This window comes from Embiotoca jacksoni, unplaced genomic scaffold, assembly GCF_022577435.1.
Source record: "Embiotoca jacksoni isolate LCO1_2020_lvr unplaced genomic scaffold, fEmbJac1.0.p SCAF_11, whole genome shotgun sequence".
In the NCBI taxonomy this organism is placed as follows: Eukaryota; Metazoa; Chordata; class Actinopteri; family Embiotocidae; genus Embiotoca; species Embiotoca jacksoni.
Genome location: NW_027185241.1, coordinates 9,511,379 through 9,537,069, shown reverse-complemented (window position 1 = coordinate 9,537,069; position 25,691 = coordinate 9,511,379). Strand labels below are relative to the sequence as shown.

Here is a 25,691-nt window from a genome sequence, read left to right as displayed (position 1 = left end):
TAACACTGCTCGCATGGTATTTTTCCACAATGGTATACAATTAGCAAATATATGCAAGCACATTTGAACTTAAACACACCCACTCAGATAAAATGACCAAAACGACAGTTATAACAATGCTATTATTCATTCAGAGTCTGATATAGGATATTGAAAAAATATATTTGACAATTATTTACATTTTTACATTAATAAATCACTTAATTCTTGACTTTGAAAAAAATATATATATATATATTTGTATGTGTTTATCTACACATGTAAGCAAACCTACCTCCATATATAATATACATTTTAATGTATCTGTTGGGAGGGGGGGATACAATGCAAAACTAAACTGTAGTTACGTAAAAGAAATAAAAATGTTAAGTTGGAGAGATGCATGTTGTGCAGCAAATTAATAAGGATGTAGATACGTGGTAGATAGTAGTTGGTCACTTGTTAGTTGTACCTTTTATGTTATGATTGGCTGGATGGGTGATGGTGAAGGGAATAATGGGTAGAATCTGCTTTTAATGAGTCACCAGTTTGTTTGGATGTTGTATCTGGAACCCTGAGAAGAACTGATTGAATGTGATAATCAAAACTGTATTAAGTAAACTTATTTTCAATGTTAGTAGGTTCTTAAAAGAAACATTGAAATGTGACAGAGGACAAGCTGGTCCAAAAACATTCCCAACACTGAGGACAAAGACTGTCCTCTGCTATTGTGGAATAATTGCAGGCTTTGTCTGCTGTAACAGTCTAGGTTTGTGCTTCACAGTTGGCTCATGCTGTTGGGTCACAATCACAACCTACTTTTTTTCAGCTTTGGAAGAATCTGTGTGAGGGGGGGGGAGCGACTGATTTAAACATTAGCAGTGGCAATTTTTCCATTCACCATGATAAACATAGAGGAAAGTGATTTTGTTGTATTTTGTGATGGAGTTAGGTGTGCTGAAACTTTGACTTTGTGATTAGGTTTTTACAAACTCTTCATATTAAACCTCTGGTAAAACAAAGACATGTTAAATTGTATACTGAATGGCTTTTTTAGATGCATCTGTAAAGATTGGTATTTAAAGTGAATAATATGCTGAACAGTCACAGATATTTTACAACATTCTCAATGTCACTGTGTTCAAGGGAGGATATTTTATGAATAAAGGTCTTCAACAATGAAAATAAGCCACATAATTATTAATGAATAATAATTCAACTTTTATTTGGTATGCGCTGCATTTCTGAGTGAATGTAAATATACAAACAAGCTTTCATTACAAGGTCATTCACTCTTGTTTGTGAGTCAGCAACATGAGCACAGATGACAGATGGAACTGTGTACAGAAAAGTGTGTATACACATGGGAAAATTCAGTTAACTAGAGGATGGATAAGGCAGGAAGACGGGCCACTCCGCTGAGACTCCGCTGAACTGCAGACAGAGATATCAGCAAAGGAAGAGTGAAAAACTGGCGGCCAGAGAACAACAAGAAGGAGGAGGCCATGCCATGAGAAGGAGTGGGTGAAAGAGCGACAGTGAAAGACTGAAACGGTTCAGACAATTGGATGAGGAAGTGGTGGTGGAGAGCACATGGGTGTGGTTGGTTTGTTACTTCTTCATCAGCCTTTCAGAAGTGACATACAGAGGACAGCACGGTGGATGAATCTCTGGACTCAGGCACCACACACGATGGATACTAAGGTAAGCATAATGGCCTGGAAGCAATACTAAATATCCTGGGGTATGGGGTGTTTTGGGCCAAGCCAGCTGAAAGGAGATTGATGGAGGATGACAGACAAATGGATGAACAGACAGACGGAGAGTGAGTGAGAGTGCTAGATGTGACAAACAGGCGGGGGGGGTCAGGGTAGGGGAAGGGAAGGACGCCTGTACAGCCCAGGGGAAACAGGTCTCATCTTGACATATGCTCCGGAGTGAAATGAAGATTGGCATGACCCGCTAATCTGAACTGTCAAAGCTCATGATGGCCACAGACGTTCACCTGTCACACTGTTCCCAGCCCGGAGGATGAGCTGCCACCAGGATAGGTCAAAGACCAAGATTCATTTTCTGCTGGGGGTGGATTCAAACCAAGTCCCTGGCCCAGACTTCCATCTGTCACCCACCTGTCTCTGTCGTACCTGCCTGGCAGTTGTTATTCTCTTATTGCCATAAACTCATACCATAACGGATACTTTTTATTGCCCGTTATATTTTTATATAGTGTTTTGCTTCAAGCTATGGGCAATATGTTGAGGGGGAGGAAGAACTATGTTTTCCCGCTAAAGCGGAGATTGCTGCTCACCTGTACAGGATTTCCATTATGTTAAAGTGAGTTGTTTTGACACATCCTCAGATGCCATTTTCTTTTAATTGGTGACAGCTCACAAATGATGAAGTTAGACCTATAGTACCACAAAGTTCAGCCCAGATACATGTGGGAGGATTGCATACACACTAATGTGGCCTCGATCGCTCATTTTCAAAAGTATAAAAAAAAAAAGAAAAAAAAAGTTTCCTATAAAGTCTGACATTCAAAGTAAGAATCAGTTTTCTGTCAAGCTGAGTGAGGAGTGTGGGTGATGTTGCCTGCGTGCTATAGAAGGAAGGAAACGTGCATGTGATGCTAACCTCAATCAGTACGCCCTCCCATCTGCTAGATTTTCACTGTACAGAAGTTTCCAGAGTGAATGCTGTCTTGCCTCAATCATCTAGGCAGTTCCTTAAATTACATAATTTGTACATCCACACTGTGCTCATGCCCGGGCCAAACAACTGTAAGATAATTACCATGACTGGATAAATACTGTATAAATCAACAGTGTTTTTATGTGCACTAATGAGAAAACATTGTGTCTGAATGTGGTGTATCTGCTCCAATCCTATAACACGCACATCAGAGTGTATGCACATGGTATAATGATCAGTCACCATGTGGTTACCTGCGTTTCTTAGTGGCTCTGAATTACTTTGAAGATTTTAGAGGTTATTTCAATTTTATAATCACAGACTGTTAAAATGGCTCAAGGTGACACACTGTTTAAGAGAATAGTTGAGATACAATCTAATTTACAATTAATGCTCCACTATCCACTCACTGTCTTTCCTTACATGGTGTCTTCTTTCTTTTAGATTAATTTGGCTTCCTTGATCTTCTTCCTGTTTCTCATGTTAAAAGGTGAGTGGCAAAAAAAAAAATCTCCACGGGGACGGGATTAGCTCACTGAGTTTAAAATTAGTCCATGTAACTTTTTTTTGCTGAACAACTGATTCACTTAGCTCACAAATGACAGAATATTTTGAGGATTTTGTGAAATACTATTAAAAACGGTGGTAAGAGCTTTTTAAATTGCCTTCTAGGTAATTGTCATTTAGAGAAAATGGTATTTCAACTGTGACCTGAGAGAATGCCAGAACATGAGAAGCACAAGCTGGCGCAACTTTACACTAGTGGGCCTACAGGTAGTGAAGACCCACGAACTCGGCAAATTAACTCAATGTCAGTTAAACGGCAATATCTATCGGGTGTGTATCTACGGTCCCAGGTTCCTTTGATCACCAGGGTCCTTTGGTGCCCAGTTCAACCCTAACCCTATGTTCCACAGGTCTGATGTTCCCCAGATCTTATGTTTCCGGAATCCTGTGTTCGCTTTTTCAACCCTAACTCAATGAATAGTCCAACTGGCTTAGGAAGGTTCCTAAGTGAGTGACGTGACCCGGAAGTAAATAAGTGGCAGCTGTGTTAAGAGCTGTTTGAATTTTTCAAATGCTTAGGAAAGGAGCTTCAGTGCTTCCTATCTCATGAATGAGAGGATAGGGCCTTCCCACAATTCCTTGTGGCAGCAACATTCATTGCCACACATCACTTGTCCTTCAGGGATGATGATATGGGCAGTTGTACATTTGAGCTTAACATGTGATGCGCATATATAATTCATGTCGATAAATATGAGGACAGGAGGGTGAAAGTGAGCAACCGCCTCCTGGAAAAAACATGTTACAGAAGATTACTGTGATCACGGGACGAACATCAGGATTTGCACACATTTCAGCACCAATAAAGTGCTTCATAAAGATTACCAAGAGCAAAAAAATATCAGTTTTCTGCCTTTTAGTTGTGGAAAGTTCGCAGATCATCCTGACATCACGGATCACTTTTCATGTATAGTTCAGCCTCTGTCACGTTGCTCTCTCACCGCTTGTTGCTCTACAATTTAACATTTTTACGAACAGAAATGTCCAAAAAAAAACAAAAACGTTCTTAAATGTAATATGTTGCGTCCAGCTGTTTGTAGGAGTCTTTCCTCTGAGTTTATTAAACAGGCCGACCTATAACTTCATAGTTTCAGCAACGGGAGCCATACGAGCGTCTGCACAGACAGAGTTGTGCGCATTTACGCGCGAGGCACATCATCGGTAACTTCATTAATGAATCTGCCCGACACAGAGAGGATGGGTGTAACGGGAGGCTTAATGACAATATGAAGCAACTTTTTTTCACGTCAGACAGGTTTCACACTCACAGTTTATCAGCTGCAGGTAAGTCATTGATCCACAGCGTCCGTCCTCTCTGTGAGGCTGAGTATTAATGACAGCTGTCAGGGTATTTTTATTTACTGTTTGTAAAAGTCTGATCTGTTTACTAAAGTCCAAATTTCTTTTCCTGTGATGTCGGGTGTTTTATTACGGAGAGATTCCTGTTTCAGTCTCTCAGCAGGATGTCTGCAGTGTATTGTTGTGTCTATAAATGCGCTCCCATAACTGACGTGACCTATATGATCAATAATGTTTTTACTACCCATAATAGTCCGTGTAATATTCAGCCAATACAGAGGCGGGAAAGATATTTTTCAGGCCCCCATTATGTGTAACAGTATATTGAGCTCGACAACATAGAACCCTTTGAACATAGATATGACTAACGTTTGGCAGGATTATCTAACATTTGCCACCATAGGCTACTGTCCATACCGTGTTAGTAAAGGTGTGTTTTATTACTTCTGAGTTTGACATATTGTTTGTTTAAGGAAGAATGCGTTATTTCCTCAGAAATTTAGTACATCACCTCCATGAAGTTAGGGGATATGCGAGAGACAATTTTTAAAATTATTGGCCAAAATCGAGGCAAAATCTCTTAATTTTTTTCCCCAGTAAGACCCAAGTTGGACCCTACCTGCCTGGTAAATGGCCATATGAATGACATCATCAGGGTTGTTTTTCTCGTAGTTGACAAAACTCTTCCAGAGCCACATGGGACATTATATCATTATTCACAGTCTGAATAGCAATCCTCATTTATTAGTAAAAACTGATTGTCAGGTGTCAAATTGGTAGAGTTGTGTATTTAACAGCAAAAATAATTCAATATTCATGAGTGTGAGCATGTAGTAATAATTCTATACATTATAATGCAACTTGAAAAGTTGTAACACCTCTTGCGTAGCAGCCACAGGCTGAATGTCCAACCCTGTGACAGTTGAGATAATACTGTGTTCACAATAAACACTATAAACTAAATAAATGTTTCTATATACACACAATATATCTGACAAATCAAAACTTACAAGTATTCTAGTAAGCCATAAATCAATACTCCTCTTAATCAAGTCCCCTCATACGGGTTCATTAAAGTCGTTCGCATCACAGCAGTAGCCCAAGAAAGTAGAGGTTTTGTGGAGCTACAGCCCTAATTGGAAGGTGCTGAGTGAGTAAACAAACAACGGCTCTTCTGTCCTGTAGTCTTACACAACAATCCAGCTCTGTTGTAGGCAGAGGTTGCCTCACAGCCCCACTCACAGGACTATTACTGTGACATACTCAGTGCATCTGCAGGCCTCTCTCCCCTGCATGGCAAGACACATTCTGAAGTCTGGCCTCTGCCAGGAATACATGACAGCATTGTTTGAGGAAATCACGGCTGTAAAACAACACAGTGCTTTGTTTCTCCAGTAAAGTGGACTCTATTGAGGCCTCGCTGTGAAGTTTCATGTCATCAACTTGAGTTTTTAGTGATTGAAATGTGTCTTTTTTTCTTTTCTTTTTTCCCCATAGTGTCAAGGGCTCAGGCTCCCACAACTGCAGATCAAAAGGAGACTGTGAGCACCAGTAATACAGACACTGTTCATCCTTTCACTGGTACAGTACTTTTCAGTCTCCAGCGTATTTCAGTTACTGACCATTAACATAAATGTTAGAACCCAACTCTTAACATGTTAGTTGCTTAGTCCTTGAATAAAGATAAAGGGGGGTCTTTATTTGTATTCAAATTTATATAATCTTATAATAAAAGGTCACATGTTAGTTGTATCTAATTCAGTTGCTTTCTGTCTGTAATAGGAGGAAGTGTGGAGATTCGAGTCACAAGAGATGTTGACTCCTCCCAGGAAACCTCCCTTGCAGATCAAACCACAAAGCGACACATCAACATGAGCAGCTCAGATAGCACCACTGCATCAGAGTTTAAGACTTCAACAGGTAGTCTGGTGTGTAATTAGCTCTGTATGCAACACCCATAATTTCTCTTTAACCTAATGTTATTTTTCATCATGTATTTACCTTTAGCTATCAGGGCAGAGACAACAAAACAAACAAAGTTCACTTCCACTCCAGGTAACGACTCCCTCCCCCAACCCCACACACACACGTTTATAGACTCATTGAGATAGAGAGAGTGCTGATATGCCTAAAAAAGTGTCAGCCTAAATTTTCTCTGAGTCATTCCACTGATATATTCAGAAATTCAATTAAAAATTGAGTCAAACATAGGAATGCATCTTTAATAAAAAGTAACTATGTACGGACATGGCAAAGATAAGGCGATAACGTTTCCCCAGAAAAATATCTTCCAATATCCAAAAGCTTCTGAATTATAAACTTGTGTATTATAAATATTGGACTATATAAATATTAAATACAGGGGGGGAAAGGGGGCTAGATGTTTTTTCAAGTCAAGGGAATTAATGTTTTTACAATTTTTTTCAATATCCACAGTGACATCCTCCCCATCCACGCCTGACAAAACCACCAAATACACAACTGTTAAACCTGCTGCCTGGGGTAACTAATTTTTTTCCCTCTTCCGTAGTTACCTTAAATGCCACAGGCATTGCACTTCTATTGTTATCTCAAGGCAGACTGACAGTATCACAATTTCCTGTCTTCCTAACAAAACTCACGGCGGAGTGGTAGAATAGAGCACCTCACCTCCTCTCTTGCCAACAGATTAATGCTTGATTGTACCTTATGCAAGAGGAGATAAGATATTTGTGTCTTTGTGCTGGGCTGGCTTACCACAGATAGGGTTTTGATACACCATCAACCGCATGTCAGCGAGGCCAGTAGATCTGTCATGCCATCTCTGACAGTTGTTCCCCAGTTGATCCTCTTTCGGTTTTGTTCCCGTCGCTGCTTCCTCTGTTCAACAGTCAAACTTAAGTCAATACTTGTCTTTCTACTGATGCTTCATATAGATTCGAAGTGGGACCAAGGTTTCACCTATGGTAAGAAGCTTCTCTTGTCAATGTTTTTTGTGTCATCACTTGTCGTGCATTGTTGAGTATTTGTGTTTCACATGTACAGATTATGAGTCCCTGCGACATGCTGGACTAGGCATTGCTGCATTACTCTTCATCCTGGGCATAGCAGTTATTAGCTGTAAGTATCTGGAAATCTGAAAACTATTTTTTTGGAGGTTTTTTTTGTTACTATAATATCTTGTAACATTAAACCACCCGTATCATTCTTTTGCTTACCTCTGTCTTTAGTTGGGAAGGTCTGTCGGCTGCCAAAGTGTCACAAGAGGCCAACGAAGTAAGTATTTACAGCCATAACAGTTCTATTTTTGTCATTTAATTCTTGCTAAGGTTCAAATTTTGTGTACTTGTGTTTAAATAATCTAAGACAATGAAAGCTGACACAGAAATTATATTTTACTCTAGTACAGTCCACTGCATGAAGATTATTAATGCTTATAGCATGCTGTTGGGAAACTGCAGTTGAGTGATTTAAGTAATTTATATGGCTGGATGATGTATGGCAAACCATCAGTCACTTCAAACATATAATAGCTCAACAGAATGCCTACTAGATCTCTGTGATGATTAATAGATCAAAAGGATTATGATGAAGCTTTTTGTTGGGCAAAATCGCAAAACACCACCTGCAAAAACTGCAAACCACACTTTGTTTTCTTCATTAATACTTGATAAATCTATTTGATTGCTATAATAGTGCTTGCTTCTTTAAAAGGTTGTGTGTGATTATTTCCAGGTCATATCAAGTGGTCCAAGGATAAGGAGACAGAGAGAGCATGTCTACAGTTAAAAAAGCAAAAAGCAGCAAGAAACCAACCAGGAGTCCCTCAAGAGAGAAACACGCCACCTGGCAGCGTGTGTGTGCATGTGGACTGAGACTGTATGCTGCTTAGTAACCATGTCATAGAAAAACAATAAACATAGAAAACATGATTAATGCCGAGAAGTGAAAAAAGGGGAACCATCACCTGTTTAATCTTTGTCAAATGTTATTTCTATAGCTGGCAAAAGTCAACTAAAAGTGATTATTTATCTTGGCAAATAATGAAGCGATGCTTCATATTTTAATCACACCTTCAGCCATGAAGCAGGCTTGTTCCTAATGACCTTTGTATTTAACTGATAACATAGCCATGGGCATGGTCTCACAGCTAGGATTATTATTAAAGGTTATGAGGAATAACCCCGTAGCATCTCGTATTTCACACTCTCACACAACACTTTTCGCTGTTCCATGAGGATATAAAAGGGAAGCTGGGTCACTTTCTCTTACTGATAGTTCCTGCACACTCTTTACACCTTCAACCTCAACAGAAACTCATGTTTAGCGAGTGTCTAAGATTCTTGGTAGTTCAATGCCTGCAAGCGAGTAAAACTCGAGATAAAAAAAAAAAAAAAACATCCATTGGCACAAGAACATTTTATAACGTATTTAATGTCAAAATATACACAATTCGGAGTTCAGCAAAGCTACACAATGTACAGTATAATTCACTGCTCTAATTGCTATCAAAACAGTCATGCTGACTGCAACTGTACATCCACAATAAATTCATGATATTACCGTTTGTCATTGTCCTTGACATAAAATTATGTATGAGTTTATCTGGATAGAAAGTGCATATATGAATATAAGTATTTAACAGTGTCAATTCGATTTTTTTTTTTGCTGCAATGGAGATGTGAAAATACATATATATTATATATATATATATAAAAAAAGTTTTTGGCTCTAAGCAACTTCCACCCACAGTGGGACATAAACCCTAAAAGTCAATAGATATATAAAAAAAAACATTTATCCAAATATATCTATTTTTTTCCATCAAGAAACACGGTGCATAGCGCTAAGTTTTTTAATACTTACAATATATCATATTAAAAAAGCAAGAATAAATGCATGGACATACAATACCTTTAGCTTTGACGGATAACTAAATTTAAAAAAGCATAACCTTTTCCACATACATTATAGCTCTACAACCGCATGTGCTACATTTACTGTACACGAGTAGTGTCAGAACTGAGAGGCTTAACAAGTGGAAGTAAGAGGGAATTGTGGTCTAAACATGGACTTTGGTACTCTCTTTGGATTAGGCAATGCTACACTTTTGACAAATTGAGTGCACTCAAATGTTGTCACCCTGTAGTTTGTGTGTCCTACAGAAATGGCGAGTATCAGTAAATGAGAAGATACACATATCAAAATAAAAACTGAAATGTTTTGTACTGTAATTGTTGACAAATTCCCCTCCTTTTGAAATGCTGAGATATATTGAGGGCTTATTAGGCAATGCTGCGCTTTTGAAAAATAACATACTGTACGTACAGTGCTCAGATATGAACAGTAAAACAAATGCACAAAAAAAATAATCACATCCACCAATTTGTCTGTTATATCAACTTAGAAGCATAATTTTTAAGATGGCACTGAAGCACAAACCAATAGTCCCTTTACACTGTGATAAAGACTCGACTGCACAATGTTTTTGTTCTCATGCCTGGCTGGATTTCAGCCAAGCCTTGCCCCCAGTGGCAAGATTAGTCGCAAGATTTAGAGAGGGAGCAAAGAGAAATATTGCTTTGACAAATTCAGTGTTTAACTCCATGTAGCCATTTCCTGTATCCATTATCTTCATGAAGCACAAAAGAAAAAAGTAACACGGCAAACAGGGTACATTCCCTTCTGCTTTAACCTTTGCTGACAACAATCAAATAAGGCAACTTCCTTAGGTTTCTGGGTAGCGTGCTTTCCTTCACATGGCATGAGTGAATTGATTTGAATGAAATTAGGGAATCTTTCATGCTCCATGTGAATGAAACAAAGGTATTTTTGGTATTTCCCCCCCAATCATCCTACTTTAATTTGCAAGATTTTATCCCTCTCTCACACCAAGCCTCTCTCTGCCAGTGTGGGAGGCATTAATCTAACTATCCACAGCATTCGCTGTTTACAATCTGCGAGACTAAAGTGAAAGCATTTCAAAATGAAAAAAAGGAGGCTAAGAAAACATCATCATCCATGGTGGTTGATTAATTTGCAAGAAGGTTTTCAGACTTGTTTTTTTTACTGAGGTTCACAAGACAGGGGAACAGGTTTTTTATTTTCCTATTGCGTTTCCTCCTGTCACTTCTAATGGGCCAGGAACAGAAGATGTCAGGCAAGTGAATGAGAGAATGAAGTGAGCACTGGGCTGGCTTAGTGTGGATTAGCATGGTTTGTCTCTTAACAACCATTTCACACAGACAGGTCTGTTCCACATGCACAAAATCAAACGCAAATACAGTTTTGCTGCATAGCTGGTGGGAATATTTTCTTGTTTCAGGCAGTAAAAAAAGGGGGGAGCTCTAGCTGTGCTAAATTATCCCTTTAAACAAAAGAAGCTTCAAGCCATATTCACTGGCTTTGATTTGAATTCCTCAAATAGAATCCAATTAGAAGGTTTGAATGTGTTCCAAACGTCCCTGGCTAAATTGTGTGTATGTGTAGTACAAACGGCTGGGACAAAGACAAAAGTATACAACAGTAAAAAGAAAAGAAAAAAAAAAATCACATTGCATATGTTACATGTATAGGAGGTTGTGTAGGAGTGAGCAAATCAACTTAACAGTGAGAAGCAGGCTGTTGTGCAAAGAGGTCTAACTGTCCTGAGTCAAAGAGTAGGAGATAACATAGCCTGATGCATTGCTCCTCTCTTTCCTGCATGCGTGTTACAGGGCTGCTGCTCCGCCAGGAACTAGACGGCCCCTTTCTGGTCCTGTTCTGCCGGCACTGAGTAGATCCTGAGGAAAGAGTTGAGGACAGGCCACAGGAGGTGAGGTGAGACAGGGCCAAAGCAAAAGTATGTCAACTTTAAGATATTTTTAGGTTCTTTCTCAGATTTGTAACAGAAAACACAAGACATATCACTGTGTGGCGGAATTCAGGAGACGACATGTCTGCCTCATGCTGCAGGGTTTTGACAGGTGCACAGTGACTGCATCACCTCAAAAACACAGCTCATCCCCAGGTGGGACTTATAAACCTGGCAAGGCACTGTTGATCCAACAAGCCAGAGGTTGCTGTGTGATTAAGCCTCTTTTCAACAGAGCGATCAGTCAGCACCAAACACTGCCAGAGCTGACTGCAGCCCCAGGAGGCAGCCCGTAATCCTGCAGAGGAATTTAACCCTTGCACATTCACTTGGGTGTCTGCTCCACAATGGCTGTTCTCCTGCTGCTTGAAGATCTCTGGAGACTAACTTGAACTCTGCAACCCTGTGACCCAACCTGCAGGTCATGCTATACTGCACCTCCAGAACAAAAGAAACTGATTACTCTGAAAAAAGTCTTGCGACAGCTAACTGCAGTTAAATAGACATAGTATGGAAGGGAGGCCAAGAGCAGGGAGTCTTTCTGTATAACTGGTTTAGGCCGTTTTGATTGCTGTTGGCCAATTGTTGTCATGAGGTAAAGTTGTCTACTCAGGCCTCAGTTCATGAGGTAAGCTTTGGAACAGGTTAGGTCCTGTCCCATTCGGTCATACAGAGCCAGCGGCACTGTCTTAAGGCTATTGTTTGATGGCTAAGATGGATAGGTGGGGAGTGTTTTCTGGTGGCGGTGCATGACTTAAGACTGTAATACTAATTGTTGTACAAGTCCAGACTGGTTGAAATGGGTGGATGTTGGTTTTGTTTTTCTCTGGTTTTGATGCTGATGAGTTGGGTGAAGTAGGGAAAACTGGCAAAGCAGCAGGAAAGCTGTTACCCACCAGACTGGTTCTGTCACTTGGAAGCTAGTAAAGTGAAACAGGAATTTCTCGGCAAGACACTGACAGCGCGTGTTCATAGGAAGGCCATAAGAACAAAATACATGTGTTCTTCTTAATTGAGTTTGACACTAAAGAACATGGATACAAAAGAAACAACTAAATATACTATGTATACATAAGAAAATGAAAATGTGAAATATCAACTCTGATAGTGAAGTACTTTGACCTTACCCTTGTTGCCGGTTGTGCATTTGGCGTCTTACTAATATTATGGCTGCAAGTAAAAGAGAAAAAAATGGAAAAAGGTCACATCTCTGCAAGAGAAAAGTTCATATTTGCTTAAGTATTAACAGCTTTAAAAGGCACACAGGGACTACAGTGATTCCGGCCAAGCACTGAGAGGCTTTACAGCAGCGCATTTATCAACTGTGGTAATGTAACAGGAACCATTTCACTGCAGTACGTCTCAACAAAACACAGAATACTTACCGACAATTGCTGCGACTGAAAGAGTCAACACTGTCACAGCTACAACAATGACAATCAGGGTGAGCTGATCTAAAAGACAAAATATGAAAAGTTGGCATTTAAACAAGCAGTCATAGCAATGATCCATAATATAAGTGCATTATATTATGGATCATTCATACATGGTAATATTGAAATCTTTTTAAGACATTATCACTAATCATAATTAAAGTACTTCTCTCACTTGAGGTTTCATCCACACCAGTAGTTTTGTCCAGATTTGAATCTGGAATGTCCACCTCACGAGCAACTGCGATTTTTGCACATGGTAAACAGAACAAGAGAGAGCTGTTAAGTTAGGCTGATTTCAGGTGTACAACACATTTAAACCCCCCGTATAACATGTCTTGTCTGACAAAAATGGTGCACTACTTCCTTAAATCACGTGTGGAATTATTTTTGACTTGTGAAGATATTTAAAATGTACTTGAAGTAATTGAAAGGTTTGCCTAAGCCTGAATTAAGCCTATGTGCTTGAGTCTACAAAGACAGAGAAGGTTGAGGTTGTGGCTGTTTGCAGAAATACTGCTGCTCCTCTGACAGCAGCCAGGCTGCAGCCCTGCTGCAAACAGACCTGTAATTCTATCAAATGACCATCAAAGCGAAGATGAGGAGTGACAGAGAAAGGCACGGAGAGAGAATGAGAATGCCAATGTTGATTAGCTGACCGACAGGATGGCGGAGATGTCGACGTGTTCATTGACATTTCGGCAGAATCCACAGGGCCTCTCTAGAGAGCTAATTGATTCCATTCAGGGCTTAATAGTTGGGGGGAGGTAAAAGCCAACGGGGGCCACAGCCCTTCACACATCTCACTGGACTAGAACACAATGCTGACATACTGACAATAATTACAGAGGCCATAACCTTCATATACTCTCGTCAGGACAGCTGCCATTACAGTGTTTGTGCATATGACACAGAAGACACTACACGATCCAACTGTGCTATCCACTCTGGAGAAATAAAGTCATTAACTCACCAGTTTTCTTGACCAAATCCTCATCATCCAGATCTGTGGAATAAGGAAAAGCCAGACGCTTAGAAAGACAGTGTAGCAAGGCAGGTTCTTAGTGTGAGCACTTTCAAATAATAACAGTGTAAGAGTTCTTCCATTATAGATAACACCTTTCATCTTTAGCAACACTATTGATTTGAGGTTTTATGAAGTCAGTTTGGAGTAAAAAGGTCTGAGAGCAAAGAAAAATTAACTATAAATAAAAATCAATATTGTACACAGCCATATGAGAAATCTAAACTGTGGTGTAGACAACAAGAAAACTGCAAACAAGAAACCACAACCTTAAACAAATGACCGAAACTAAGTAAATAATAGAACTAAAATGACGAAGAAAAAAAACATTTAGAGCCAAACGTGAGAGCAGTGAATGAGTTGTCACAAAAAAATCATGAAGCTCCTGTTGTGCACTTGGATAAAGTGAGTAAAAATGCGAAGATGGATGAGGATCACTGAGGAAAATGACATCCTATTTTTACCCATCAGGCTGCATTATGGAGCTACATCAGGTTTTGAAGTTGTTCCATTAAACATGGAATTCACCAGTTCATTTTAAGCCCATTAAGCTTACCCAAAGTCAAAACAACGATGCAATATTGGAACTTATAATAATAGTACAAGAAACATGTAGAGAAAAGCAAATCAGAACTTAACAGTGTGATAATTCTTTGCGAAACATATTCTCTGTTGTTACGTGTGGGTGTAGTCTCTCGGTTGATCTAGAAGGCTTAATCTAAACAAATTTGTGTCAAACTTTTTATCCCTGAATTGACATCGTACGAGAACCATTTACAATTTATTTGTTGATATCCTTTCAAAGTTCAACAACCTGTGCCCAGGGGTTAAGACGCTTCATAAGGGGTGTTGTTTTTCTTTATTTTACTCCAAAAATGAATGCATTACATACCGTCATTAGCTGATCCTTCAATATCCTCTGAAACAGTTGCAAAAATAAAAAATTAGAGTTATGTACCAGGGAAATTAGTACAATTTAAATGTTAAAGTTCACAGTTCTCTTGAAGACAATGGTACCAGAGAATGCGCATATGAACTGTACAGCACAATAAGTACTCAGGCTACAGTGGGTTTAACGGTTTAAGTGCATGCTTGTATTTAGTACATTTGATGAGTCTGTCTGCTGTTATTTTCTTACATATTCTATGCTAAGAAAGTACAGCCATTAGGAAACTGTTGCTAATTTCACCGTGAGTGTTTTTCTTTGATGTTATTCGTCTACTGTATGTGCGAATTGTAGCACTTTCTCTTTCAGGTGGTTGGGTAATTCAGCTGAGTGCATACATTAATGCGGTTGCACCCAGAAAAAGGCAGTGCACATATGTAGGTAGTTGAGGAAAACGTGCCGTCCCAGGGACCCACAGACCCTGATTAGATGTTTATCACCTGAAAGCGTCACAGAGATGAGAACGTACCAGCAGCAGTTGGCAGCAGTAGCAGCAGACACAGGAACAGCAATCGCATCATCTTCAAATGCTGCAGGGGAGAAAAAAAAAAAAAAAAAGTTAAAAATACCTGCTATTAATATTCAGACATTGATGTGTGTGAAATCTTGGTGTTTTGGTTTTTGGAGACAGGGTGTGATGGAAAGCAGAGAGGCTGTCTATTATTGGGGCTTGTCGGGTACTTTGAGTTTCAGGATCACATACTGCTCGTCAGTGGAAAACTACAAATTCCAAGCCAACCAGTCCTTGCACGGTTTTAACTAGTTTAAAAATATGCATGCAAATCTAGATCGTAATCCGAGATGGGTGGAGGCAAGAGGGTCAGAATGACAACCTTATTTCCCATAATGCTCAGCAGAAAAACTGCGCTGACGCTCAGTTGTCAACAAGTGTCTAGTCAACATTTTCCCCTCCTTATGCAAAGCCTGGGTGCCAAGACAGTTGTCGAGAAAGAAGTGTCCAGAATGATTTTCACTGTCAGAACAAAAAGGAAGTAAATAATTCTCTCTTTTTTTAGTTGTTTATTATTATTACCCTGCTAAGCAATACTCTTGTCATGAATGATAATTGGGAAAGAAAAATCTGAGCTAAATTGAAATTGAACATACAGTAATCTGTCAATTTGACCTTTTGTCACCAGGATAAAGTGACACACTTAACATTTATTTTTTGCGTGTTGTGGGTGTTGTTCTGAAGGAAAACTCGTACAGTTTCCTCATGGCACAGAGCCCAGAACAAAACCCTACCTCCGTTCCCCATTAGCACCACATAGATGTGGAACGCAGATGTCCTCTGCCCATCAAACAAAGCCCCAGCTGTTACCAACACAATATGACTGTTGATATTTTTAAATGGGAAATCATGGGAATGACCTCTCTTCCAGTTGAGGCCCCGGATGAGTCCTCATTGGTCACATTTAGCCACCGAAATTGGCGACAGGAACCTATAGTCACTCATGCAGCGTTTGATACTGTACACAGGGAACTCTCCTGTTGACCTTTGTCACATATTATACTTCATTGTTAGCCATGCCCATTGTGTCCGTGTTTCCTCCATAATTAATGGCTATGTGGAAAGAACTGAGGTGACCCACATTGTGAGGGTACAGATGATCAGACAGGGCTCTGAGGGACAAGAGCAAACCCCTAAACAACCCTAAACCCCTTACAGCAGCCACTGACTTACTGTTTGTCATTACTACATTTTATGGAAGTGGATTGTGCACTTTTCTATAGCGAGTGGATTCAAACTACCAAATTTGGTCAATGGAAGTGAAAAAGAAGCTGTGGGTTGCATTAAGAAATGAGATTAGTAAACATTGCTTCCTTCTTGCAATAAAGGCTTTTGACAATTTTATGAAAAGTCCTAGTCACCAGGAATCTGGCCATATACTGTAATCTCGTCTATAAATATTGTTGTGGCAGTTGAAGTGTTCAATCTATCATGCAAGACACACGTCCACCATGTAGGGCTGCACAAGTGCGGGTACAGCAGTCTACAGAAAGATTATATTCATGCTAAAATGGCAGAACAGCAATGAGAACTATTTTGGTTGATTTTATTGGGGGAAAAAAAGATGTTAATCACACAGCTGAAGCTGATTGGAGAGGGAGTGTAGTGTGGGCTGTTCTGGCCTCTTGAATAGCTGAAGTAAATCTCTAAACACGACTAACCTAAGAAGCTGCAAATAAAATCCCCCTCTGTATCCAATTTGCTTTTCAGAGTCGCTTTGGGCGAAATAATAAGCTGATCCAATTTGGAAATATTTATCAACCCAATCCACTGCCTCTGTATCAAAATGGCTCCTGACGCCAGTATTATTTTTCAAATTGAGTAATATATTCTTGTACGTCTGAATGGCGACTGAATTTGCTCCTTAATACCACACGCAATTTGCAACATATAATAACCAGTGGCTTGCTTATAAAGTAGACATGCCAGCTGCCTTCCGGCTAGAGATGCAAAGATCATAAACAGTAAATGAAGGAATCAACAAATCCTGAAACTAGAGAGCAGTGCTGCAAAACAGGCATATACTATACTGTTGCTGCAGGGTGAATATGTCTTGTTTTTGTTCCCATTCCCCCAATGCAGTTATCCACTGACAGGATTAACCCTAGACCTCATACCTGTCTGGCCACGTTAGTAGATGTAAGAACACCAAAATCCTGTTTAACAGGGTTAATTTTGAATGAACGCATTTCATGTCTTCCAAGCCATCCAGTTCAATCTATGTCAACAAAATACAAACAGAAAGGTTTACGAAAACAGAATTACCGAATTGCAGAAGCTACAGACTAGCTCTTTCTTATCTGTTTTGCTCAACCACTGTGCATCACTGACAAGACTGTGACACCAGTGATAACGATCACAAATGTGTAAAGATATCAGAATTACCGTGGCACAGAGTTCACAGAAAAACAAATAGAAGTAAGAAAAATTGAGAGAAGGATGGAAAAGTATAGCACTGAAAAACGTTATGCCGTGTCAAACCAACTTGTTCTAAAAAGACAACAGTAAGGACAAAAACAGACTGAGTGAGGAAGGAAAAAGCACCCAAATCATTTGTTATTCATTGCCATTCAATTTTCTAAAAGTGGATGCTTATTTTGGTTCAGTGAAGACAGAAGACATTCTTATTGAAATGTTTACTCAACTCTGCCATCTCAATAGCTGCTGTTTGTCTAAATGAGGTTGATGCAAATCTTTTTTTTTTTTTTTCCCCACACGTAACTGCTATGCCACTGGACTGCAAACAAAGTGACAAGGAAACTAATGATAAAAATAAAATGAAGCAAAACGCAATACCTCAGTTGGTGCCATGCATGCCAGTGAGCAATCCACCACGGATCAACAATGAGTATGACAACTAAGCAGTTATTTCCTGTGCTAATGGCTTGCGAGTGACTTTTTTAGTGTTGAGGCCGGTAAAAGAGGATATGAGAGTGTGTCTGACAATGACGCACTGCTTTCTTAGAGACACATATCCTGTATTTCCCCCACTCCCTCTATACGTTTGTGTAAAAAAAAAAAAAGAGTTTTATATATATATATATATATATATATATATATATATATATATATATATATATATATATAAAAAGCACAGACTTTGAGATATGATTCTGCAGTTGCACCAAAATGCTGGTATTTTCAGCCTCTATACTGTTACCAAAACACAACAACCAGAATGAGGACACACAGGACTCTGGGCACGTACACCTCAGGTTTACTTTTTATCAGATGGAGACAAAGCTGTTTGTTCTTTGTTTTGTTAACAACACTATCATAAGACCTATCCCTGTCACATTTAGGTTTTCCTAAATCCAATCTATGTGTAACGCAGCTCTGTCACTCCTCAAAGAAACAAGCAACACAAAATGTTTAAAATGAAAACTCCCCATGCTCCATCTCTGACAATCTCAGGACAGGCAGCTTGATTAACAACAGCAGACTTTGTTATTTGTTTGCAGACTAATTTCTCATCCAAAAAGGAAGTGAGATAAAAGGGTGCTGCTGGTGTGCCAAGTCACTTTTTTTTCAAGCACCTGTTTCTTTAAAAAAAAAAAAAAAAAAAAAAAAAAGTCGGCACATTTGAACTGATAAAATAAACTAACGTCACACTGAATAACAACCAGAACTGTTGTTGTTTCGAGGTAAATCTCTCTCCATGAGCAGGACATTTGACAAACTCGCACAAACACAGGTGAACTTAATGAGAGACAGAAAAACTGAGAAAGGAAAAATATGGAGGTAGTACCAGAAAAACATTCAAGCTGCATGATTGGAGCTCATTATACCCGGCAAACATTTTCATTTGCAGTATTTGTGTATTATTACAGCAACATTTCAAATTCCAATAACCTACCAAATCAGGAGCAAGACAGGTCTACTGCAAAATGTGTACTCCTGTTGGGGAAATTAAAGTTCCACATTAAGCTCCTCTATCGTCGTTTCTTCCCTGAAAAGTGACGCGCACTCACCGCTGCCGTATCAGATGAGCCACATTGAAGCCGCGTCGTTAACAGGAAAAGCTGTCTGCTTGCTGTGTGGGCCGAGTTCAGAGCAACTTTATTCTCACTTACAGTGCAAGGGGATTCACAGCCACCTCATTTAACGCCGAACTGCCCCTTAAACCTGCGTCTGTTTCAGCTGCAGTGGGAGGTACATTTGCCTATTTATTTTTGTTCTTTTCATAACAGCTATGAAGACAGTTTCCTGAAAACGATGTGGTTAGATACTGAGAAGAACTCGCCATGATTTCATTATCACGTTTGAGCACAGCGGCTCATTAATATGCGTCAAGCACAGGCGCGCTAACAGGCCAGCTTTACCATCTTCCCCTTGTCTCTGGCAGTGTGTCGCTCGCTCAATAGGTTTGGATGTTTAGTTTCCCCAGGCATGCAACGAGCCCAAAATGTATTCCTTGTAGGGAAAACAGAATCAATATCTGTTGTTCCGTCCATGTGAGTTGTCTTGTTTCAATGCAGTAATGCAGTCTGCACTGCTGCTCCAGTTGTGTCTTTTAGTACTTGGGCAGTGGCTTACAGGCTATTGATTGCAGGTACTGGGCTTTCATTTTCACCTAGATGCAAAGGTCATTTGCACAAACGGCAGAGTAAAGCTTTGTTGTTGTTGTTGTTGTTTTGCAGCACGCTTGTCCCTTCTTCACTTAGGCTGGCCAGCTTGCACTAGTCTTTTGCTCTGTTCTGCCGCTGTTGAGAAATTCTATTTGTCTAGTTTTGAGTGAATGGCATGTGGCTATGTTTCAACCCTTGGAACAAAAGATACTAATCTGTGCTCTGTGGGAGGGAACTGTTGTCAGTAATAGCTGTCCTGAGAAAATCTTTAGTATTTATTTGTGTATGCATCTAAATGTGAATCAACGTATTTTGAAAACAGAAACACCACACCAACAATCAGTTTGCCTTTTGTTCAAATGTGATTATTTCCTTGTTGTTTCATCAAGTTTTTTGACTTTTTTTTTGCAATGAAAAAACATACATTATATACTTGTGCAAAAAAAAAAAGTGAGCATGTCGCAAAAAAATGCAGTTTGAAGCAAAACCTATACTCATCCAGAATATTGGCTAAAAGGTTTACTTACATTTAAATGAGATCTTGTTCTTTACACTTCTGGTATGTTGTTGCTTCCACGCCAAGATCCTTGTTATCATGGAAACTGCCAGTGTGTGCACACATTAATACAGGTGTACTCAAACAGGAACTCAAAGCTGTTCTTCATTGGCTGCTGAGCTTGTCGAAATATGACACCACCCAGTCTTATCTGTTCTACAAGTAGACTTGCTGTGCCTATTGTGAAACTTATTCTCTGCTCTCAGTGAGTAGATGTGCAGTAATCACTTTAGTGCTGGTGTGTTGTTTGCTGTCATAAAGTCCTCTGCTGCTGTCAGGGTAGTTAATCTTTGTTTGTTAATCATGTAATTGTTCGCTCTATATGCACATATCCTGCAGTTGTGATGTGGGAGCATATTTAATTGTTTTATGTTGAAAAATAAAGTGTAACTCAATTTGTTCTTCTCTGCAGGCCTTTCTGGGGCCAGTCCTGGGAGGAGGTTTCTGATGGTGTTTCCCTTGCATAATGACCCTACAGCAAATCTTATTTATCAAGTCACAATCACAGCCACTGATGCTTGGGCTTCAATCACTATAAAGGTTCTGGAAAGTATCTTTATGCATCACATCTTCCTCTCTGCTAGTCAGTCAAAGACTATTCACCTGCTGTCATCAGTGAGAAAGAGCAGTGATCACTCTTCCCACACCCTCAGTGTGATGTCTGTATGGCCTGTCACAGTCCTCGCCTCATTCTGTACCCAGACTGGTTGTGACCACAGCCTCCTTCGAGATGTGTCCTCCTGGGGGACTAGCTACTATCCCATTACTCACTTCCTTAACCAGACTACTGTCAGTCAGATGGTGATCAATCCAAAACTGGAGAACCATTGCCGTGATTTTCAAAAAGCTTTTAGTATATTCTTAAATGTTTACTGAAAAAGAAAATGCTAAGATTGTGTTGTTCCTTTTACAGCTATGGCATGTCCTATGAACACCCACTATGAGATTTGTTGTTCTGCATGCCCAGCTACCTGTGGTAACCCCGACACTCATCTTAATTGCACGGTGCCTTGTGTGGAGTCATGTCAATGCAATCAGGGATATTTGCTGAGCCGTGGGAATTGTGTACCACATAGCAATTGTGGCTGTGTCCACCAAAGTTCCTACTATCTCCCCAAAAATAACTTCTAGATCGACAAGCAGTGTCAGGAGAAATGTGTCTGCCATCCTACATCCAAGAAGGTTATGTGTGCTCAGTCTCATTGCCAGGAAGTGTGCAAGGCTCTGAATGGAGTCCTGGGTTGTCAGATGGATGGGCCAGGGGTGTGCATGGCCAAAGGACAGCCTCACTACCACCTTTGATGGACATAACTTGGATGTCAATAGCAACTGTACACATCTGCTTACTTCTCACTGTCCTACCTGGGGATACTTGGAATACTTTACTGTGGAGGTCCAGAACCAGATAAAGGATGTCACCAATGTTTCCTTTCATCGTGTTAAAATGGTGGTCACTGGCTATTCCATTGAACAGTCAAATGATTGGAGTAACTGGGTTAAGGTAGGTTAATTTATTTACTGCTGTGAAACTAGTCAAACTGTTTTCTATTTGCAGAGTAAACATTTCTATGTTTGTTTCAGGTAAAAGGTCTGTTACTGCGTTTTCCATCTGTGTTGAGTCGAGGTAAAGTAAAGCTCTACATAACTGGACTGTCAAAGTAGAGACATAGCATAGAGACTGACTTTGGTGTTATTGTGACGTACAACTCTCATGTCCTCACTGTTCAAATGCCAAGGATCTACTCTGGTACTCTATGTGCCCTGTGTGGGAATTTTAATGGCAAGCCACATGGTGATCTGATCCCTGAAGACGGAACTGATATCTCTCAGGCCACTAGATGCAGGCAAATCAGTAGTGAACATCAATGTGTGGATGCACTTACAACCACCTCGGGTTGCAGTTCTCAAGATCTCTTTATCAGGGAAAAGACTTTTGTGGAAGTTTACTGGACACAAATGGAACATTCCAGAGCTGCTACCAAACAGTTGAGCCACAAGATTTTTTTTATGATAACTGTGTTCATGCCCTCTGTTATGGCAACCAGACTACCTTAAGTCAGGTTTTGTCAAGCTATGTTGCTGTATGTCAAGAAATGGGAGCTATAGTAGATGAATGGAGGGCTTCCAACTTTTGCAGTAAGTAACCATACATTTTTTTTTTTTTTTTTTTTTTTTTGCCTCCTAGGTATTTCCTGCCTACCTAACGGTGAATACCAACTGAGCTCCAGTCACACGTCTGACTGTGCAGAAAGCCCAAGTCCTCTCACTAAAATGCAAAGAAGGCTGTTTCTGCAAACCTGGGTTTTTCCACAGTGGTGGTGAATGTGTACCGAACTCTTTCACTATGGTTGCATTCACGACGGGGTTTCCCATGAAATTCACGAGAGCTTCTACCCCGATGAGCACTGTCAGCTCCACTGTGTCTGTGTTGGCTACAACTTCAACTGTACAAATGGAACAAAATGTGCCATCCAAGATGGCCACAGGACATGTCAAACATTACAGCCGCTTAAATTCACAGTCATGGGTGACAGACACTTCAGGAGCTATGACGGACATAGCTTTGATTTTAATATGGCAAGCTGCAGTTATGTTCTATCACAGGTTTGTGATGGAGAAGAGTCTGACCCCACTGTTATTATCCAGCAAGGTCAGCTGCACATCAGGGTCCATGGAGTGAATGTGTCATTGGAGCATTTGGGAAAACTAAAGGTAAGTAGCTGCACATTTACAAATACACACTGTTTAGTGTGCTTTGATTGTAACTTCAGTATTTTAATTTAGCAGATTGATGGTGTTCTGAGGGGTCTTCCTGTCCAACTGGCTCACGTGGTAATACTGCATTATGGCATGCTGACTCGTGTTGTAGCCAACAGAGTTGTTGTTACTTATGGAGGGCCTAATCTGATCCAAATAGTAATTCCTGCCCTCCATACAAAAATGTGTGGCTTGTCTACAAATATCAATGCTGTTACAACAGATGGCAAACGGAGCTTGAATGGTAGTTTTGCAAGTGATGTTTCCATCTTTGCATCCTCCTGGTCACTTTTGCCACTTGAAATGAACTGCTACAAAGAATGTGATCATTGTTCAGTGTGCAGCTCTGTGACGGCTGAATTATTTGCATCTGATAAATTCTGTGGAATGCTGCTTGCTTCTGCAGGATCAGTGGATGCCACTCCACTGTGGATCCAAAACCCTTGTTTCAGAACTGTGAGAAAGACCTGTGTCTGTCTAATAGTAATGAAGGCTTCTTTTGCAGCAGCTTGAGACAGTACACTTTTGCATGCCAGGCGGCAGGAGCCAAGGTCAAACCATGGAGAGGTGAGAACTGCTGTGACTATAATTAATCTTGACCCTCTTACATGTACATGTGTTGTTACATTAGTCTGTTATGAAGTGCCAGTGGATATAAATCAAATGGGTCTGCATACTTGTTTCTGTTGTACTTGCTAAAACTCTGGCAAGCTCTGTACAGGGAAGCTGCCAGATTGATGTAAGGCTAGCTCAACTGTTCAGTATATAAAGCCTTTTTTTCCCCCCTCTTACAGCATTCGCATGCCCTGAAAACTCTTACTACCATATATGTTTTGATGCATGCCCTGAGTCCTGTGGTATTTTATCCGATATCCCCCGGCCCTGGCCCTGTTATGAGGGGTGTCAGTATAAATCTGGTTACATGGAGAGTGGAAATGCTTGCGTCAGATCGGACCAATATGGTTGCTTCTACCATGGACACTACTATGATGTCAGTGGCTAGATTATTAAACTCACAGGAATTTCCCCCTTTATCATTAAAATTGTGATTCTTTTTTTTTTTTTTCTTAATCAAGTGAAAAATATGTTTGGCATATGATGTGGCCTAAAACATACTAATTGTTTAACCTCTAATAAACCTACTGGTTCAGTTGGGATGTGTGTTATGACAAATGGGAGGCTCAGTAATAAACACAGTTGATGCCAAACCCTGAGCTAAACAAGTGTGAAAAGCCTGTTAATAACATGACTCACTAATATCCTGGCCAAACATGCATATGCCTCACCTGTGCATGTGACACATGACTAAATACAAAATCTGAGGCCTTTGTGTTATCCTGGGTTTGCTCAGTGTTCTAGAACAGTTAGGTAATGCACACAGTGACTCACTGTTTTCTGTAGCTCATATTGTGGATAAGGGATGCTCTGAGCAGTTTTACTGCTCTGACGCTGCCACCATGTGCTGAGAGCCAGCCTTTTGTCCCGAGGGACAGAGCTGCACCCTTAACAATACCTGGGGCTGCGCAAGAAAAGGTAGGAATAGCTGGTTCTGCTGGATTGGGGGACGTTTACTCATGTGCTATTCATCCAGCTGCACCATGCAGCACCAGTTCTTGCATTAGAGTGCATATGCTACTTTGTTTTTCTGTCAGGGCTTTTTGGCAACCACAGAGGTGTTATTTTTTTCTGTCCTGATATTTTACCTTAAATTAAACTAACCCCTCACCCTGAGGACGTCAGCATGTTTGTACTGCTTGTCATAAGATGATGCACTTTTTTTAAGAATACATTTTCTTAACCTCATAACATGAAATTTGAATATGATGCTTCACAAAAGATGGGGGGGGGGAAGCCAAATTAGTTCATTGACAATAAATACAAATACATTCACTTGGGTAGCTATAGACTATTTGTACTTTAACCCAGAACTGTTATTTATTAACTATATTAATCCATTTAGTTTTTTGCAGCAGTTTCATACATTTTCAGCAGTTGTTTTCTACCTATAAACCCATTAATCTGATACTTGTTTTTCTTTTATTCTTTCAGCTTCTGATAATACAATTTGTGAGAATGGAGAGCCATGTGTCCAGAGCCAGTGTTGGTTACTGGGAGGTTCCCACTTCTACACTTTTGATGGACACGTTTTTGAGTTTCAAGGAAACTATACCTACACTTTGATTCATATATTAATTGACACCAGTGAGTACAATACATTCTGGGTCGGGGTGGTGATAAAGATAAAGAGAGGAAGCCTCGTTGGGGGTCCTACTCCAACAAAGCTTCCTCTCTCAAAGCCATTCACGTCATACCACCGTCTATAGAGGGGAAAATGGCTTTGTTTGAGTAAGTTTGAATTTGGAGATGAAGTCAACCATAACTGATCATGACTTCAAAATGACATTAAATGTACAATTGTTTGTTTCTTCACAATGTAGATGTATAGAATCTGGTGATAAAATTGCATGAAAAAAAAAAAAATTGTAATAAGGTATACAAATTGTGTTTGTGTTTTCCCCACAGGTAAA

The 25,691-nt window shown here is 39.9% G+C and overlaps 2 protein-coding genes across 4 annotated transcripts; one reads left to right on the top strand and one right to left on the bottom strand.

Moving 5' to 3' along the window:
- Positions 1-1,477: 1,477 nt before the first annotated feature.
- fxyd5 (FXYD domain containing ion transport regulator 5) lies at positions 1,478-8,913 on the top strand. The gene is made up of 10 exons (XM_069143024.1): positions 1,478-1,683; positions 3,115-3,160; positions 6,034-6,117; positions 6,319-6,456; positions 6,544-6,591; positions 6,973-7,038; positions 7,452-7,481; positions 7,561-7,635; positions 7,746-7,791; positions 8,251-8,913. Exons 1-10 carry the CDS (start codon positions 1,573-1,575, stop codon positions 8,273-8,275), a joined length of 669 nt encoding a protein of 222 aa, XP_068999125.1. The 5' UTR covers positions 1,478-1,572; the 3' UTR covers positions 8,276-8,913.
- Positions 8,914-8,929: 16 nt separating this feature from the next.
- LOC138194355 (uncharacterized) lies at positions 8,930-20,443 on the bottom strand. Of its 3 annotated transcripts, none has more exons than XM_069143026.1 (8): positions 20,378-20,443; positions 15,241-15,301; positions 14,718-14,744; positions 13,775-13,807; positions 12,977-13,042; positions 12,754-12,822; positions 12,496-12,538; positions 8,930-11,297 (listed from the first exon to the last, which is right to left on the bottom strand). In XM_069143026.1, exons 2-8 carry the CDS (start codon positions 15,290-15,292, stop codon positions 11,252-11,254), a joined length of 336 nt encoding a protein of 111 aa, XP_068999127.1. In that variant the 5' UTR covers positions 15,293-15,301; positions 20,378-20,443; the 3' UTR covers positions 8,930-11,251. The 3 variants fall into 3 exon arrangements, with proteins under 3 accessions (XP_068999127.1, XP_068999128.1, XP_068999126.1); XM_069143027.1 differs by lacking the exon at positions 20,378-20,443 and adding an exon at positions 19,139-19,224; XM_069143025.1 differs by lacking the exon at positions 20,378-20,443 and adding an exon at positions 18,079-18,159.
- Positions 20,444-25,691: the final 5,248 nt, after the last annotated feature.